We start from the raw sequence: 16,324 nt of genomic DNA on the forward strand, positions 1-16,324 counted from the left end.
CGGAAACAAATCCAACTAGTATCCATGAGGATTCGGGTTCGATCCCTGGCCTCTATCAGTGGGTTAAGGATCTGGCATTGCTAAGAGCTGTGGTGTAGGTTGCAGACGTGGCTCAGATCCTGAGTTGCTGTGGCTGTGGGGTAGGCTGGGAGCTACAGCTCTGATTCAACCCATAGCCTGGGAACCTCCATCTCCCGAGGGTATGGCCCTAAAAAGACAAAAAAAAAAAATGTGGAAACCATCAACAGAAGCTGGTTTGGGAGTTCCCATCGTGGCACAGTGGTTAACCAATCCGACTAGGAACCATGAGGTGGCGGGTTCGGTCCCTGGCCTTGCTCAGTGGGTTAAGGATCTAGTGTTGCCGTGAGCTGTGGTGTAGGTCGCAGACATGGCTCGGATCCTACATTGCTGTGGCTCTGGCGTAGGCCAGTGGCTACAGCTCTGATTAGACCCCTAGCCTGAGAACCTCCATATGCTGCATGAGTGGCCCAAGAAATGGCAAAAAGATTAAAAAAAAAATTACATTTATTATAGAAACTAGAAAAGTACAGATAAGCTTTTGAAAATAATTATATTTTCCATAGTATATGAAACCCCAGAGAAAACAATAGTTAACATTTTACTGTAAAACCACATATATTTTCCCAATGACATATGACTAGGTTTTTATATTTTCTAAATAAAAATGAAGTCTTATTCTACAAGTTAGTAACTTTTTAAACTTCATATATTATAAATACCTTCAATGGTACTTGTTTTAAATCATAATTTGTAGCGATTAGTCTTGTTCTAACAATGCCTTAAAATTTTTAAAGTGATTACCACTCATCGTTTTCATTACAATATCAATTTTAAAAATTAATTTAACTGCTGGAGTTCTTGCTGTGGTACAGGGGGTTAAGAATCTGACTTCAGTGGCCCTGGTCACTGTAGAGGTGCAGGTTTGATCCCCAGCACAGTGCAGTGGGTTAAAGGATCCAGCATTGCTGCAGCTGCAGCTCGGATTCAATCCCTGGCCTGGGAACTTTCATATGTCTCAGGTGCAGTCGTAAAATAATAATAATAATAACAATAATAGCAGTTCCCATTGTGGCTCAGTGGTTAACGAATCCAACTAGGAACCATGAAGTTGCAGGTTCAATCCCTGGCCTCGCTCAGTGGGTTAAGGATCTGGTGTTGCCGTGAGCTGTGGTGTAGGTCGCAGATGCGGCTCGGATCCTGCATTGCTGTGGGTGTGGCATAGGCTGGCAGCTACAGCTCCGATTAGACCCCTAGCCTGGGAATCTCCATATGCCACAGGTGTGGCCCTAGAAAAGACAAAAAGACAGAAATAATAATCATCATCAAAATCATAATCATAACTGCAAAAAACACTACAATATTGACATACTAATACCTTACTGACAAACCCACCTCCCCCATCCGAGACATGGTGGCTCTAGGATTGGGCCAGATAGCAGTATTCTTGTTGCACAACAGGAAGCCCAAGCCCAGAGTGGTTAGCTGGGTGGCTTCAGGCAAGCTGCTCACCTCCATCTGAGGTAGAGTCAGGTGGAGACCCCAAATGATACATAGCCCTGGCTGGGAGGGCTGCGGCTGCCCCTGGCTGCTGGCCTCTCTCTCCCCACTTCCTGTTCTCTCAATCACGGTTCCATACGAATAGCTATAGCCATGTAATACTCAGCCTCTCTCAGGCCCCTCTCCTTCCAGGCTTCTAGCTTCCCCTTCTGCAACCACACCCACAGGACTGACTTCTTTGCCTTCAGAGAGCAGACGAGCTCCTAGCTTTCTGGGCCCTTGGCCTCTGGGGCCTCTTAGTTTAGTTTCTGTAGAAGGGGCCACCTGGCTCACAGGCAGATGCCTGTGTCTGTAGCATGTCTGCTCCCCTTGACTTAGAATTGAGGATACCTGGGAGGAACATGAGGGTCCCTCACACACAGACCCCCCAGGAAAGTGCCACACCAACCCAGGTAGGCCAGGGAGAGGTCTGTCAGCCAAGAGAGTATTCCTGAGCCATGGGTGGCCAGAATCAAAGGTGATCACTCTTCTAAGCAGGAATTACGTGGGAATCCTGATTAAACAGGTAGGTGCTAACACAGGACCTTTAGATAAAGAAGCCTGAACTGGGGGCCTATACCACAGCCACAGCAACACCAGATCTGAGCCGCTTCTGCAACCTACACCATAGCTCACAGCAACACCAGATCCTCTGAGTGAGGCCAGAGATCGAACCTGCATCCTCTTGGTTCCTAGTCAGATTCGTTTCTGCTGATCCACAATGGAAACTCCTGGAGAAGAGTTTTTAAACCTTGATGTGTAATAGATGAAATTACAAAAGGTAAGCTCAACAAACTTGACTGTATAAAATGTTTGCAGAACATATATACAGGAGTTCTCTGGCGGCACATCAGGTTAAGGATCCAGCATTAAGGATCACTGCTATAGCTTGGGTCATATCTGTGGCACGGGTTTGATCCCTGGCTGCAGAACTTCCACTTGCCATGGGCATGGCCAAAACAACAGCAACAACAAAAATACACATACAAGTTTAAGTGCAATGATCATTTTACAGATGAGGATACGAAGTTTAAGAGTGAGTAATCTGAGCAAGGGCACATTCCCCCCCAGCTCAAAAGGAGCAGAGCTGGATTTCAACCAAGGATATCCAAGGCAAAAGCTTGAGTATGTAAGGAATGCCTTTCACTACTGCATGCTAGTTACCGGAGGCTAGAATGTGTGAATTACACACACACACACACACACACATACACACACACGCATATATACAAGATTAGACATTCAAATATTCGTAGTGAATGACAAAGAATACCTTTATCATTTAAAAAATACATGTAAATTTATAAGTAAAGCATGAGGAAGGAAACAAAGCCATTTGTAAAAGAGGAAATACAACAAGAAAATAAACAAATGTTCACTCACCCTGGTGGTAAAAATACAAATGAAAGTTTAATAAGGCTCTATTTTTGCTTAATAATAGGGTTTCACTGCCATGACTGATGCAGTGAAACCTATGATCTTCAGAAATTTGGGGGAACACTGAGAATACATCTGCCCTTTAGGAAATCAGTTTGGTTCCATATATCTAAAGTTTTTAAATGTCCTACTGTTAATAAACTCTATTTTCAGTCATTGACCAGCCATCCCTGTGAATCCATTATGTACCAGGCATTAACCCAGGTACCGCTGGAGGAACCAGACAGAAGTGTGGGTCCTGACGTTACAGGTGGCCGTGCCAGCCCTGGAGTGCCCAGCGTGGGACTTCACATATGTGAGTGGTAAAGACTGCCCTTGTCTAGACCACTGCTGTTTTTGGTTTTTCTATTACTCATGGCTGAACCTCATCTTACTTATTTGGAAGGTAAGTGAGCTTTCGCCAGTTGGTGTCTGCTTTCTTAGTAGGGTAGGAGTCAAGATCATCAAACCAGAGGAAGAATGTGGGAGGGAAGTACAGATCTAAGGGGAGTGGAAAACAAAAGCAAAAAAAGGAAAATAATAGGTGCTGGTAAGGATGTGAAGAAATAGGAACCTTTCTGCACTGTTGGTGAGAATGTAAAACGGTACAGCCTCTGCGGGAAACATATGGCAGTTCCTCAAAAAATTAAAAAGCACATTTTTGTATGACCCAGCAATTACACTTCTGGGTACATACCAAAAGAACTGAAGGCAGGGTCTTAAAGAAATATGTGGACATCCATGTTCACAGCAGTCTTATTCACAATAACTAAAACATGGAAGCAATTCAAGTATCTATCAGTGGATGAATGAATAAGCCAAATGTGGTATGTATACACAACGGAATATTGTTCAGCTTAAAAAGGGAGGAAATTCTGACATATGCTACAACATAGGTTACACTAAGTGTTGTCATAAAAGGACAAATGTTCTAGGATTCTACTTCCATGAGGTACTCAGAGTAGTCAAAGTCATAGAGACAGTAGATATGTAATGGTGGTGGCGAAGGGCTGGGGGAGGGGGAGAACGGGGAGTTACTGTTTAATGGGCATAGATTTGCAATGCTACAAGAGGACAATAGTTTTGATGGATGGTGGTGATGGTTGCACAGCAATGTGAATTATTATTATTATTTTTGTCTTTTTAGGGCCACACCCACAGCATATGGAGATTCCCAGGCTAGGGGTCGAATCGGAACTGTAGCCACTGGCCTATGCCACAGCCACAGTAACACCAGATCCAAGCTGTGTCTGCGACCTACACCACACTTCCTGGCAATCCTGGATCCTTAACCCACTGAGCAGGGCCAGGGATTGAACCTGCGACCTCATGGATGCTAGTCATATTCGTTTCCGCTGAGCCATGATGGGATCTCTCAATGTGAATTATTAATACCACTGAAATGTACATTCACAAAAGGTTAAGGTGATGCATTTTATGTCATACATATTATACCACAATTTTTTAGGTGTGGTATCAGACTAAAAAAAGGCAACAAAAATAGTTAATATGTGGAATGCAGATGCATGGCCCCTGAATATTACGTATTGTGCAGGGGGTAGAGGCCAGGGGGTGCCCCTTGTAACATCAAGTAGGTGAGAGTTTAGTGTTCATTTATTCACTTGCTAAACATTTATTGAGCACAAACTCTGTTCTTGGAACTGTGCCAAGCTCTGGGGACACAAAGGTAAATAAGACAAAAGTGGACCATAGTCTACCAAGGAAGACGAGCAAAGAAATAGAGGATTGAACACAGAGGGGTAAGTGTACTGTTAGAAATATGCAGCATGGAGAGAGTGTAGAGAAAAGAGAACCCTCCTGCACTGTTGGTACAACCACTATGGAAAACAGTATGGAGGGTCCTCAGAAAACTAAACATGGAACTACCATATGACCCAGCAATCCCTCTCCTGGGCATATATCCAGACAAAACTGTCATTGAAAGAGATACTTTCATCTCTATGTTCATTGCAACACTATTCACAATAACGAAGACATGGAAACAATCTAAATGTCCATCGACAGATGAATTGGTTAATGTGGTATATATAACACATTGCTGTAGAGCAGAAATTGACTGAACGTTGTAAACCAGCTATAATAGAAAAAATAAAAATCTTAAAAAAAAATAAAAGAAATATGCAACAGACTTTCAGAAAAAGTCAGCCTAGAGACCTAGAGACCTAGAGGTAGAAGTGGAGGTCAATGCAGAGGCTTGGGGAGGGGGCCAAGCAACACCTCCCCACCTTCTTCCTTGACCACGCTGTAGCAAGTAGTTTTGGGTGGCTGCACCTCACAGTGTGAGTGCTGAGGGTGTGAGGGTGTGTGTGTGTGTGTGTGTCCCTCTCCTAAATTATAGTTAGGGTGTGTGTGTGTCTCTCTCTCCTAAATTATAGTTGTAACAACAGTGATGTCATTATAGTACCATTCTTGGGGACTTATAAAAGCACTTGAAACTGGAAAGTACCCCATAAACAAACAGTAATATGTTTAAAGAATAAATAAATAGTCACCTGGGAAAAAACATTGAAGATGAAAAATCATTTAAAATATTTAAGAGCCTTAAAAAAAAAAGAACAGCAAGTAAATACAGCATTTATATATCTAAGAATATTCCTTTCTTTTACTTTCACAAATATTTAGCTGTGATCACTTCTGTTAAAAAAGAAAGTCTTCCATGGATGCAACCCCTAAATGACCATCAACTGAGGAATGGATAAAGAAGGTGTGGTACATACATACAATGGAATACTATTCGGCCATAAAAAATGAAATAATGCCATTTGCAGCAACATGGACAGACCTAGAGATTATCATACTGAATGAAGTCATAAAGAGAAAGATAAATACCATATGACATCATTTATATGTGGGATCTATAAAAATGATTCAAAGTAACTTATTTATAAAACAAGAACAAAATCACAGATTTCAAAAGCAATCTTATGGCTACTATAAGGGGAGCCTTAGTGGGGAGGGAGGAATTACAAGGATGGGAATATCATACATACACTACTGTAGAAAATAGATGATTAACAAGAACCTCCTGTATAGGAGTTCCCCTCGTGGCTCAGAGGAAACGAATCTGCCTAGCATCCATGAGGATGCAGGTTCAACCCCTGGCCTTGTTCAGTGGGTTAAGGATCCAGTGTTGCCATGAGCTGTGGTATAGGTTGCAGACACGGCTCAGATCTGGTGTTGCTGAGGCTGTGATGTAGGCCAGCAGCTATAGCTCTGAATCGACCCCTAGCCTGGGAACTTCCGTACGCCGTGGGTGCGGCCCTAAAAAGACGACAAAAAAAAAAAGAAGAAGAAGAACCTACTGTATAGCACAGAAAAATCTACTCAATAGTTTGTAATAACCTACATGGGAAAAAAAGAATGGATATCTATGTAAAGCCGATTCAATTTGTTGTACACCTGAAACAAATACAACATTGTAGGTCAACTATACTGCAATAACTTTTTTTTTTTTGTCTTTTTAGGGCCACACTCGCGGCATATGGAGGTTTCCAGGCTAGGGGTTGAATAGGAGCTGTAGCTGCTGACCTACACCACAGCCACAGCAGCTCTAGAACTGAGCCGCATCTTCGACCTACACACAGCTCACAGCAGCGCTAGATCCTTAATCCACTGAGCAAGGGCAGGGATCCAGCCCACATCCTCATGGATCCTAGTTGGGCTTGTTAACCACTGAGCCACGACAGGAACTCCCGAAATAAAATTTTTAAAAAGAAAAAGAAAGGAAGTCTTCACTTGATTTGTAATCTACCAATCCGTCCATTGTGACCTGGTTTAGTGTTAAAGCAACAGCCGTATCTGACAAGTGAGCTGGAAGGCTATATAACAGTTCCCAAAGATAGATACAGATGAACGCTATGGATTTGTGCACTGGAGTTTAAAACTGCCTTGTGCTGCCTGGCACCTCCTTACACATACGAATAGGGAAAGTATTTAAAATGAGGGCATTATGACCAACTGGGGAAAAGCTTTCCTCTTCTCCTGAAGAACAAACCTGTTTCAGATGTGTTGAAATCTGCTCCTTAACTTTGTCTAAACTTCAGCCCAAAACACATGAAGTAAAGCAGCATTAAACAAACAGGGCCATGGTCTAGTGTTTCTTTGAGAAGCCTCCTTTTCCCACTTTCACTACATACCACTGTTTGGGGAACAAGAAGCCCATGACTGGGAGCGAGGTTCCGAAACCCTTGTTGGAGGCTGTGAGACTCACAGCAGCCATGTGAACACTGGTGTTCAAAATATCTGGTTTCCTGCTGCCTGACTTTTCTGGAGAGAGATCACTTAGCTCTGCAGCTGTCATGGATTTTCATGGCATATGAGAGGCTTTAAATTCCTGGCAACAACATCTTAATTAAATTAAAGCATTCTCATTTATTTTGTTGGAAAATTTTTGTTTTTGTTTTGTTTTGGCCGCACCCAGCATATGAAAGTTCCCAGGCTAGGTACTGAATCTGAGCCAGAGCTGTGATCTACACCACAGCGTAGCAACACCAGATCCTTAACACACTGCGTGGGGCTAGGGATCAACCCTGCACCTCCTCAGCAACCCAGGCCACTGCACCTGGATTCTAACCCACTGGGCCAAACTGGGAACTCCTTGTTGGAAAATTTTAAAATAGTTTGATATTTTTTTTAAATTACAGGAGTTCCCTGGTGGCTCAGCAGGCTAGGAATCCAGTGTTGTCATTGCTGTGGCTCGGGTCACTGCTGTGGTGTGGGTTTGACCCCTGGCCCAGGAACTTCCTCATGCTTCAGGGTAGCCAAAAAAAAAAAAAAAAAATTACAATGGCTGTCATTCTCTGAAGCTAACCAACAGTCCCTCTTATTTAAAATTCCCAATTTTTTTTTTATCAAAACTGGAAATTTCTAGTATAGGCAAGTAAAGAAAAATGTCACCTACTTTCCATTCAGATGAGCTTTTCAGTAGTACTAAACTTAGATGATATTTATACTGTAAAAAAATATATACAAAAATGGGTATTCTGACTACATGTAGGAGATAGTAAATAAGAATTACAAATTGGAGTTCCTGTCGTGGCACTGCAGAAACGAATCTGACTAGGAACCATGAGGTTGCAGGCTCAATCCCTGGCCTCGCTCAGAGGGTTAAGGATCCAGCGTTGCCATGAGCTGTGGTGTAGGTCACAGATGCAACTCGGATCCTGAGTTGCTGTGGCTGTAAGCCAGCAGCTACAGCTTCAATTCAACCCCTAGCCTGGAACCTCCATATGCCACAAGTTCAGCCCTAAAAAGCAGAAGAAAAAAAAAGAATTACAAAAATTAATTACAAAATACCTATTAGTTGTACAAACAGAAGTACTTTGGATATTGCATATATTTAGGGGGTTTTTTTGTTTTGTTTGTTTGTTTTTGCTTTTTTGAGCCTCACCCTTGGCATATGGACGTTCCCAGGCTAGGGATTGAATTGGACCTATAGATGCCAGCCTACACCACAACCATAGCTACAGGATCTGAGACTCATCTGCGACCTACACCACAGCTCACAGCATTGATGGATCCTTAACCTACCAAGCAAGGCCATGGATTGAACCCACAACCTCATGGTTACTAGGATTCGTTTCTGCTGCGCCATGATGGGAACTCCAGTTCTTTCTTTCTTTCTTTTTGCCACATCCACTGCATGGCCAGGGATTGAATCCTCAACACTACAATGACAATGCTGGATCCTTAATATGAGCCACCAGGGAACTCCTTATATATTTGGATATAACCAATATTCTGCTTTGACTGACTGATGACATCTATAGTTGCTTTTACCAGAAAAATCCATAAATTAATATGCATCCATACACACTTATACCAAATTTGCATATACCAAGTCTTTTTTACTTTAAAATGAATTTTATGTGTATTTATTTATGCATATGTTGTATATATTTTTACACCTTTCCATAATGGGTATCTGTCACATCAAACTTTTTTTTTTTGTCTTTTTGCCTTTTCAGCAAAGCGGGATCCAAGCTGCATCTGTGACCTACACCACAGCTCACGGCAATGCCAGATCTTTAACCCACTAAGCAAGGCCAGGGATTGAACCCGAAACCTCATGGTTCCTATTCGGATTCATTAACCACTGCACCACGACGGGAACTCCCGTCACACCAAACTTTGACCTCAATATTCACTATGTAAGTCCAATCTGTGAATGAACTGTTGTTTGTGAGGGAAAAAACCTGATACAGTGGAGCATTTTTTAAAAGTCTCTGATAAAGGTGAATAATGCCTACACACACACACACACACACACACACACACACGCACACGCACACGCACGCACACACAAAGAATTAGAAAGTCCAATAAAAACAAGAATGGATTTCTAACCATACTACACTGCTTAGCTTTGAAGTAAACAATCCTTACATACTGTGACCCCATAAATAATGATTATATTGTTTTTCATTACAAGTCATTTAGAAATATCTGGATTTTTTTTTTAAGAATATGCTTGCATTATCTAGACTTTTAAAAGTTTGTTAACATGTCGTATAGCACTGGGAACTATATCCAGTCACTTATGATTGAGCATGATGGAGGATAATGTGAGAAAAAGAATGTGTATGTGTGTGTGTGTGTGTGTGTGTGTGTGTGTGTGAGAGAGAGAGAGACTGGGTCACTTTGCTGTACAGTAGAAAATTGACAGAACACTGTAAACCAACTATAATAGAAAAAATGAAAATCATTTTTTAAAAGTTTGTTAACAAACTTTTATTCCCTTTCCACTTGTTCAGGTTTTGTTTTATGCATTTCAAAAAGAATTTCTTACTTTCCTTAGAAGAATAGGTCCTATGCCTCTCTTATTAAATTTTTAAGAAACTAAAACAAGAAGAAAGGATTCTTGAGTTCCCTCATGGCTCAGGGAGTTAAAGATCCAGCAATGTCACTTCATGGCTCTGCTTGCAGCTGTGGTGTGGGTTAGACCCCTGGCTAGGGAATTTCCACATGCTTACGGGCTAGGCAAGGCAAGGCAAGGAAAAGGATGTTGATAATTATTTTAGGACAGAACCCAGTGGCTGCTCCTGAATGAACTGGAGGGAGTGATGGACAATGACTTTACCTTGCATTTTGCCACCAGACAGGACAATGCAAAATTGCCCTCCAGGTGTGTTTCTAGGCACCTGTTTCCATGACAGAGTATTACAAAAGAACATGAGATGAAAATGAAGGGTCTGTGTGATCATCTATTTTCTTCTTTGTTTATATAAGAAAAAAGTAGCTTCGCACACTGTACAGAAAAAAGCCAGGGAGCAAAGCCATATACAATGCCACCTCAAGCTCTGGGAAGGCCCAGAATGACCAGATTCCAAAGTGATCAGAGGTTTGGAGCAGAGGGACCGTCCTGGATTTCCAGGGACAATGAGCAAGTTCAGCTGGCCCCAGCCTTTCCGGGTCACTCCCTGACAGAGCAGAGGAGCCAAGACCACTGCAGGGGCAGGGGCAGGGGCAGGGGCAGAGGAAGTGCAAGACAGGCACTGGGAGGCTAGTCTGGGCCAAGGGCCATGAGAATCAGGAAGGTCAAGTCAAAATAAGGATCTAGGAGTTCCCATCGTGGCTCAGTGGTTAATGAATCTGACTAGCATCCACTCGGATGCAGGTTCAATCCCTGGCCTCGCTCAGTGGGTTAAGGATCTGGCGTTGCCATGAGCTGTGGTGTAGGTCACAGATGCAGCTCGGATCCTGCGTTGCTGTGGCTGTGGCATAGGCTTGCAGTTACACCTCCAATTCTACCCCTAGCCGGGGAACCTCCTTATGCCACAGGTGTGGCCCTAAAAAGCAAAGAGGAAAAAAAAAAAAGATCTAGAGGACATCAAGGGCCAGGCTGGGCCTCACACCTTAGTGAGGAATGTGGGAATCTCCTGAGGTGAAAGGCTATCTCTCTTCTGGAACAGGTTCTACAGTCACCTGGGCATGTCCCCACTAGTCACAGGCTGAAGGCTGGGCTTTTCCTTATCCTGTCACCTACTTCCCTGAAGCTCTGGAAACCACATCCATGGCCACTGTCTCATTCTGACAAGGGACCATCAACATTAACCAAGATAGGGAGTTCCTGTCATGGTTCAGTGGTAATGAACGCAACTATGATCCATAAGGACTCAGGTTCAATTCCTGGCCCCGCTCATCGGGTTAAGGATCCGGTGTTTCTATGAGCTGTGGTGTAGGTTGCTAACCCAGCTCAGATCTGGCATCGCTGTGGCTATGGTGGAGGCCAGCAGCTGCAGCTCCGATTCTACCCCTAGCCTGGGAACTTCCATATGCCATGGGTGTGGCCCTAAAAAGCAAAAAAAAAAAAAAAAAAAAAAATATATATATATATATTAACATAGATAAACACAGTACCGCTTAACCATATGACCACTGGGAGAGCAACAGCACACAGGAGTGTTTGCATCAGGCAAACTCAGTTGGGGTCTCAGTTTTAAAGAACTCTGACTGTTCCCTTTTCAAACAGATCCACCAAAGGTTTCCTTTAAATAAACTTTCCATGGGGCAATTGAAGAAAATTATTTATGAGCATGTTCTGACTCATACCTTTTCAGGAACTTGTACCTATTTGACCATGGGCTACTCCTCTCCCATGGGACATTCCTATCCTGGCCTGCGATGGCCTCTGTGAGGGTTGAATCCCTAACATCTCTGACTCTCTTCATCTGACCCCTCTCTTCCAATGCTGAAACACAGGTATTCACAAAGACTGCCTCTCTGGGGACCTCTTATCTCTTGATTCTTTCAACTTGAATTGTCACCTCTGTGCTGACAATAGTTGACAATCACAAGTGCTCACTATGTGCTCAGCACATACCAAACTCTGATTTAATCCTCACAACCGTCCTATAGTGTAGACATTGTTATTATCCTCATTGTTCTACATAGAAAAACAGAGAATGGAAGTTGAAGTAATTTGCCCAAGGTCACCCAGCTATAATGGGCAGATCTGGATTCACACTTGACCAGGCACCACAGAGCTTCTGCTGCTGACTCTTCCGTTGTACTTTATGCTGTCCTATGCACTCTCTTGCCTGGACACCCTTTCCAAGCTGCCAGGGCCATATCTACCAGCTCTCCAAACCTATAATATTGACAACTGAGCACCTGCAACTGATTGTTAAAATATTAGAATGTTCCCAAACTCTGCTGTCTGGCACCCTGTTCCCTCCCTATATCCAGCAACCCTGGCAACGGGCTGGGAGGCTGGTTCAGGGTGCTGCTGGCCTTGGTCCTCACAGTGCTACCCCTGTGGTTAAATATTGTCAATATCACTTTTGCCTCCTCCTCCTCTCCCCACAAACCAGTTCCTCATTCCAACTTCCTTATTTCTGGGGCCTACTCCTCATTCTCCTATTCACCTCACACAGAGCCTCCTCTAAGCCCTGCTTTCCCCTCCCAACTACCCAACAATTGATGACCTTGTCCTATGGCTTTGACTTCTTCTACCCTCTGCCATTCCCCCATCTGTCTCCTCCCGTCCCTTTCCTATGCTTTCTACCCAGGAACAGACCTTGTCTACCCCTGGCCCAGTTTTCTCAGGCCCTGCTGGACTCGCCCATCCCCCTACCCTTTCCTCCTCTACATCCCTGAGGACTGGCATTCAAGGCCAAACCCTGCCCTCCCTGCTGGCTTCCTCATGAGGACTCTACCATCAAACCAAGGGCTGGTCTTACCTCCTACGAATGCCACCTCCACCAGAGCTCCCTATACATAGAAGGTATTTTAAATATTTATTAAATTCAATCAACTGATATCTACTTGTGTTTCCAAAGTTTTCTACCTTATACAATCACAACCTTCTTGTCCTTGAAGCATGAAAATGATTGCCATCCCCTCGATGCTAATAACAGCCCTGCCCACCCCCCCCCCGAGCCCTAAGAGTGTGAGGGTGCTGAAGGCAGGCCCTGAGGCCTTCACCAGTTTCCCTTCTGCTCCTTTTCTCCCCAAATCCAGGCTGACTTTTCCATCTGCCTGATTCCTAAGCATCCATATGCAAAGAACCATTGCAGTGCTGGGGGCTCAGTGGATGGTGGTACCCAGCACAAACCCCAGAGGAACTCATGGTCAGAGCTGAAAAAAGAAAGATATCCACATCAAGAGTCAAATGATGCCCCCTCATCTACCTCCGGAGGTGTCAAAAGGACATTCACTGAGCACCAGCCTCGTCAAAGCCACTCACTGAGCATTTGGTGGATACAGAGTCCTATTTAATAGCTCTACAAACTTGGGAATGTTGCTTAACCTTTCTGCCACTTGGTTTCCTCATCTCTAAAACAGGATAGTCAGTAAGCAGTGGTAGGTGTGAGATGTAAGTCAGATAACAGTTGTGAGAAATAAATGAGTGGTATGTACAAAGTATTTGGAACAGTGTTTGCTACAGACTCTATACATAGTAATTTAGCTATTATTGTTTTTTATTATTTGACATAAAGTATTATAGGAAATTAGAGATGGAAGATACCTTTGCAAACTATCTCTTAGGGTCTAATATATTCAGAAATTAAAAGCCAAGAGGGGGGAAAAAAGTATAAACCCAGAAAGGTCTCTCCCCTGGACCTTCACCCAACTTCTAACTCCCAACCTAGGACTCATGTCTCCCTTGGAAAAGACTTGGGGGGTGGGGGCTGCCTGGGAGCCCTCTGAGAGTGGAGGCTGCTGCTCTCATCCCATTACACACCCTGTCACCCATACAAATCCACTGTAGCCATCTGCTGAGAACCACTGTGCATCAGCCTGAGCAAGGGGCAGGGGCACTGAAAGCCAGCACAATACCTGTCCATGAGGTGCTCACATGCTTGTAGGCCCCCAATCTCAAAACCAGAAACTGACAAATGCTATGAAAGAACAGAACATGTGCTTATGGGGGCACCATCACGAAAGGCTTCTCTAAAGAAGGCAGAGGCCTGAAAACTGTGTGTCACATTTTGAGGTGAAAAAGGCAGGCCTTTCTGCCCTGCTTCCCCCCCACCACCACCACCACCCTGTTACCTAGTCAGGGGACCCCAAAGTCCTATATTCTACACAAACAACTCCCAAGCCTTCTGGAGGGGCCAGCTGCCAGGCTGTTTACCATTTTTGTTTGGTTGGTTGGTTTTTGGGGTGTTTGTTGTTTTGGGGTTTGCTTTTTTTGTTTTTTTTTTGTTTGTTTGTTTTTTTGTCTTTTGTCCTTTTAGGGCCGCACCCAGGGCATATGGAGGTTTAAAGGCTAGGGGTCTAATTGGAGCTACAGCTGCCAGCCTACACCACAGCCACAGCAACAACAGATCCGAGCTGTGCATGTGACCTACACCACGGCTCATGGCAACGCTGGATTCTGAACCCACTGATCCAGGCCAGGGATCAAACCCGCAACCTCATGGTTTAGGATTCACTTCCACTACACCACGACGGAAACTCCCTGTTTATCATCTTTGTGAAGCTTCCACCGCTCTGTACCCTACAGGTGGCCAGTGCCCCAGAAGAATCTCAAAAACTCCAGAAAAAGGGGCCTCATAAGGCAAGGTCTAAGCTGTGTCCTGGAGGCTACAGGGCCAGGTTTCTCCACCCATAGAGGGCAGAGACCTGCTGGACAGCTATGAAGCTAAAAGGGGGCGAGCAGGGTCCCAAGAAAGAGATGGGGCCCTGTGGCAGCAGTAAGTCAGTCTTGAGACATCCTGCTTCTGCCTTAAAGGGAGAGGGTGGTTTCTCCGAATGAGGGGTTACCAACTCTTTCGGGAGTGAGAAGACAGGAGGGAAGAGGCTGGACAGAGGGAGAGGGCAGGCGGACCTGCTGCCTCCTGGCTGGGCTCCATCCTCCGGTTCGGATACCCTGACCAGCTCGCAGGGTTTCACACACGCACCCGCGGGGGCGAAGGCCGGGAGGCGCTCAGGAAACCCGGCTTCAGGACCCGGCAAAGCTTCTGCTAGAGAATCTCTCTATGGTCTGCAGGGGGAAGTCAGGCGCTACCGAGGCCCGGACAGGCTGTGGACCTGGAAAAGTCGACCAGACCCGCGAAGCCCACCCCAGGTTCTCCACCCCACGTGCCCCCAATCCGCTCACGGCTCAGCCTCGGGGGCCACCGGCGACTCTCCCCTGGAGGGTGGCTTCTCCTTTTGGGTCTCGGTTTCCCCAAGAGTGATATGCGGGAGGAATGTCCCGACTCTAAGGTGGCTTCGGCTACACCCAGCCAGCGTGTCCAGGAGCGCGGGCGGCCCAAAGAGGAGCCTGGGGACCCGCGGGCGCGCAGGGGCTGGGGACAGCGCAAAGGGGACGCAGAGGCGCGTCCGCTCAGGTTCTGCCCGCGAGCACCTGACAGGGGGCCGAGGTTCCCCTCAGAGTCCTGGCTCCCGAGCCCGACGTTCGACCACCGGCCCCGCGGACTTACCCAAAAATTCCCCTTGAACAGTGAGCCCGTCATGGCCGGCGCGCGGGGAGCAGGGCAAGTACAGCCGGAGCAGGCGCGGGGGGACCGGACTGTCACAGGCAGTGGACGCCGCCGCCAGACCAGGGATCTAGGCCACGCCCCCGCCGCCGCTTGTCCCGCCCCGCACCCAGCGCTGCGGGGAGCGGAATGGAGTCGCGGCCCGCAGATTGGAGCTCCGCAGAGTCAGGCATCAGTTAGTTAGTCCTACATCCCTCTCCTTCGCGAGGCCTTTGAGGATCGCTCCTGTCGCCTCCCCGAATTAGGCCCCATTCCTGCCCACAGCCCCCTTTTCCCTCGACCCAGTTCCTCGCGGAGAAACCCAGGCTCAGCGTGGTGGTGGAAGGAGTCCCCCCGGAATCACAGGTGATCTCGGGGTCCCCGCGTCGGGTCTGTGATGCTTGAGCCCTGACAATGCCAGCGGCCGCGTCAAGTGTGGACGCTTCAGCGAGTTGTTTATCTCCTTGCAAAGCAGTGCAGTTAGAAGAAAGAAAGGGAAGCCTGGCAGCACCATCAGAAGCAATAGAGGCCGCAGTGAGCACAAGAAGACAAGCTAAACAGCAGGAGTAAGAAATAATGCCAACTGGGGAAGTGCCACAGACAGCATCAAGATTTTTCCTGAAAGTATTGAATATCTTGGAAAAAATATTTTAAGTACAATTCTAATTGCTAAGTTTTCGTTTTTAACATTTTAAAAAATCTCTCATGGGAGTTCCCGTAGTGGCTCAGTGGCTAATGAATCCGACTAGGAACCATGAGGTTGCAGGTTCGATCCCTGGCCTCGCTCAGTGGGTTAAAGATCCAGCGTTGCCGTGAGCTGTGGTGTAGGTCACAGACACAGCTTGGACTCTGGTGAAGGTCAGCGGCTATAGCTCCGATTAGACCCCTAGCCTGGGAACCTCCATATGCCGCGGGTACGGCCC

The 16,324-nt window shown here is 45.7% G+C and overlaps 1 protein-coding gene across 1 annotated transcript in view; it reads right to left on the reverse strand.

Annotated features, from left to right (window-relative positions):
* PSTPIP2 (proline-serine-threonine phosphatase interacting protein 2) overlaps positions 1-15,572 on the reverse strand; it is a 103,780-nt gene extending 88,208 nt beyond the window's left edge. The window contains exon 1 of the mRNA XM_047764129.1: positions 15,366-15,572. Coding sequence (XP_047620085.1) covers positions 15,366-15,398 — 33 coding nt within the window. The 5' untranslated portion in view covers positions 15,399-15,572. The remainder of the gene's footprint in view (positions 1-15,365) is intronic.
* Positions 15,573-16,324: the final 752 nt, after the last annotated feature.

The sequence above is a fragment of the Phacochoerus africanus genome, chromosome 2 (assembly GCF_016906955.1).
Source record: "Phacochoerus africanus isolate WHEZ1 chromosome 2, ROS_Pafr_v1, whole genome shotgun sequence".
NCBI classification, from domain to species: domain Eukaryota; kingdom Metazoa; phylum Chordata; class Mammalia; order Artiodactyla; family Suidae; genus Phacochoerus; species Phacochoerus africanus.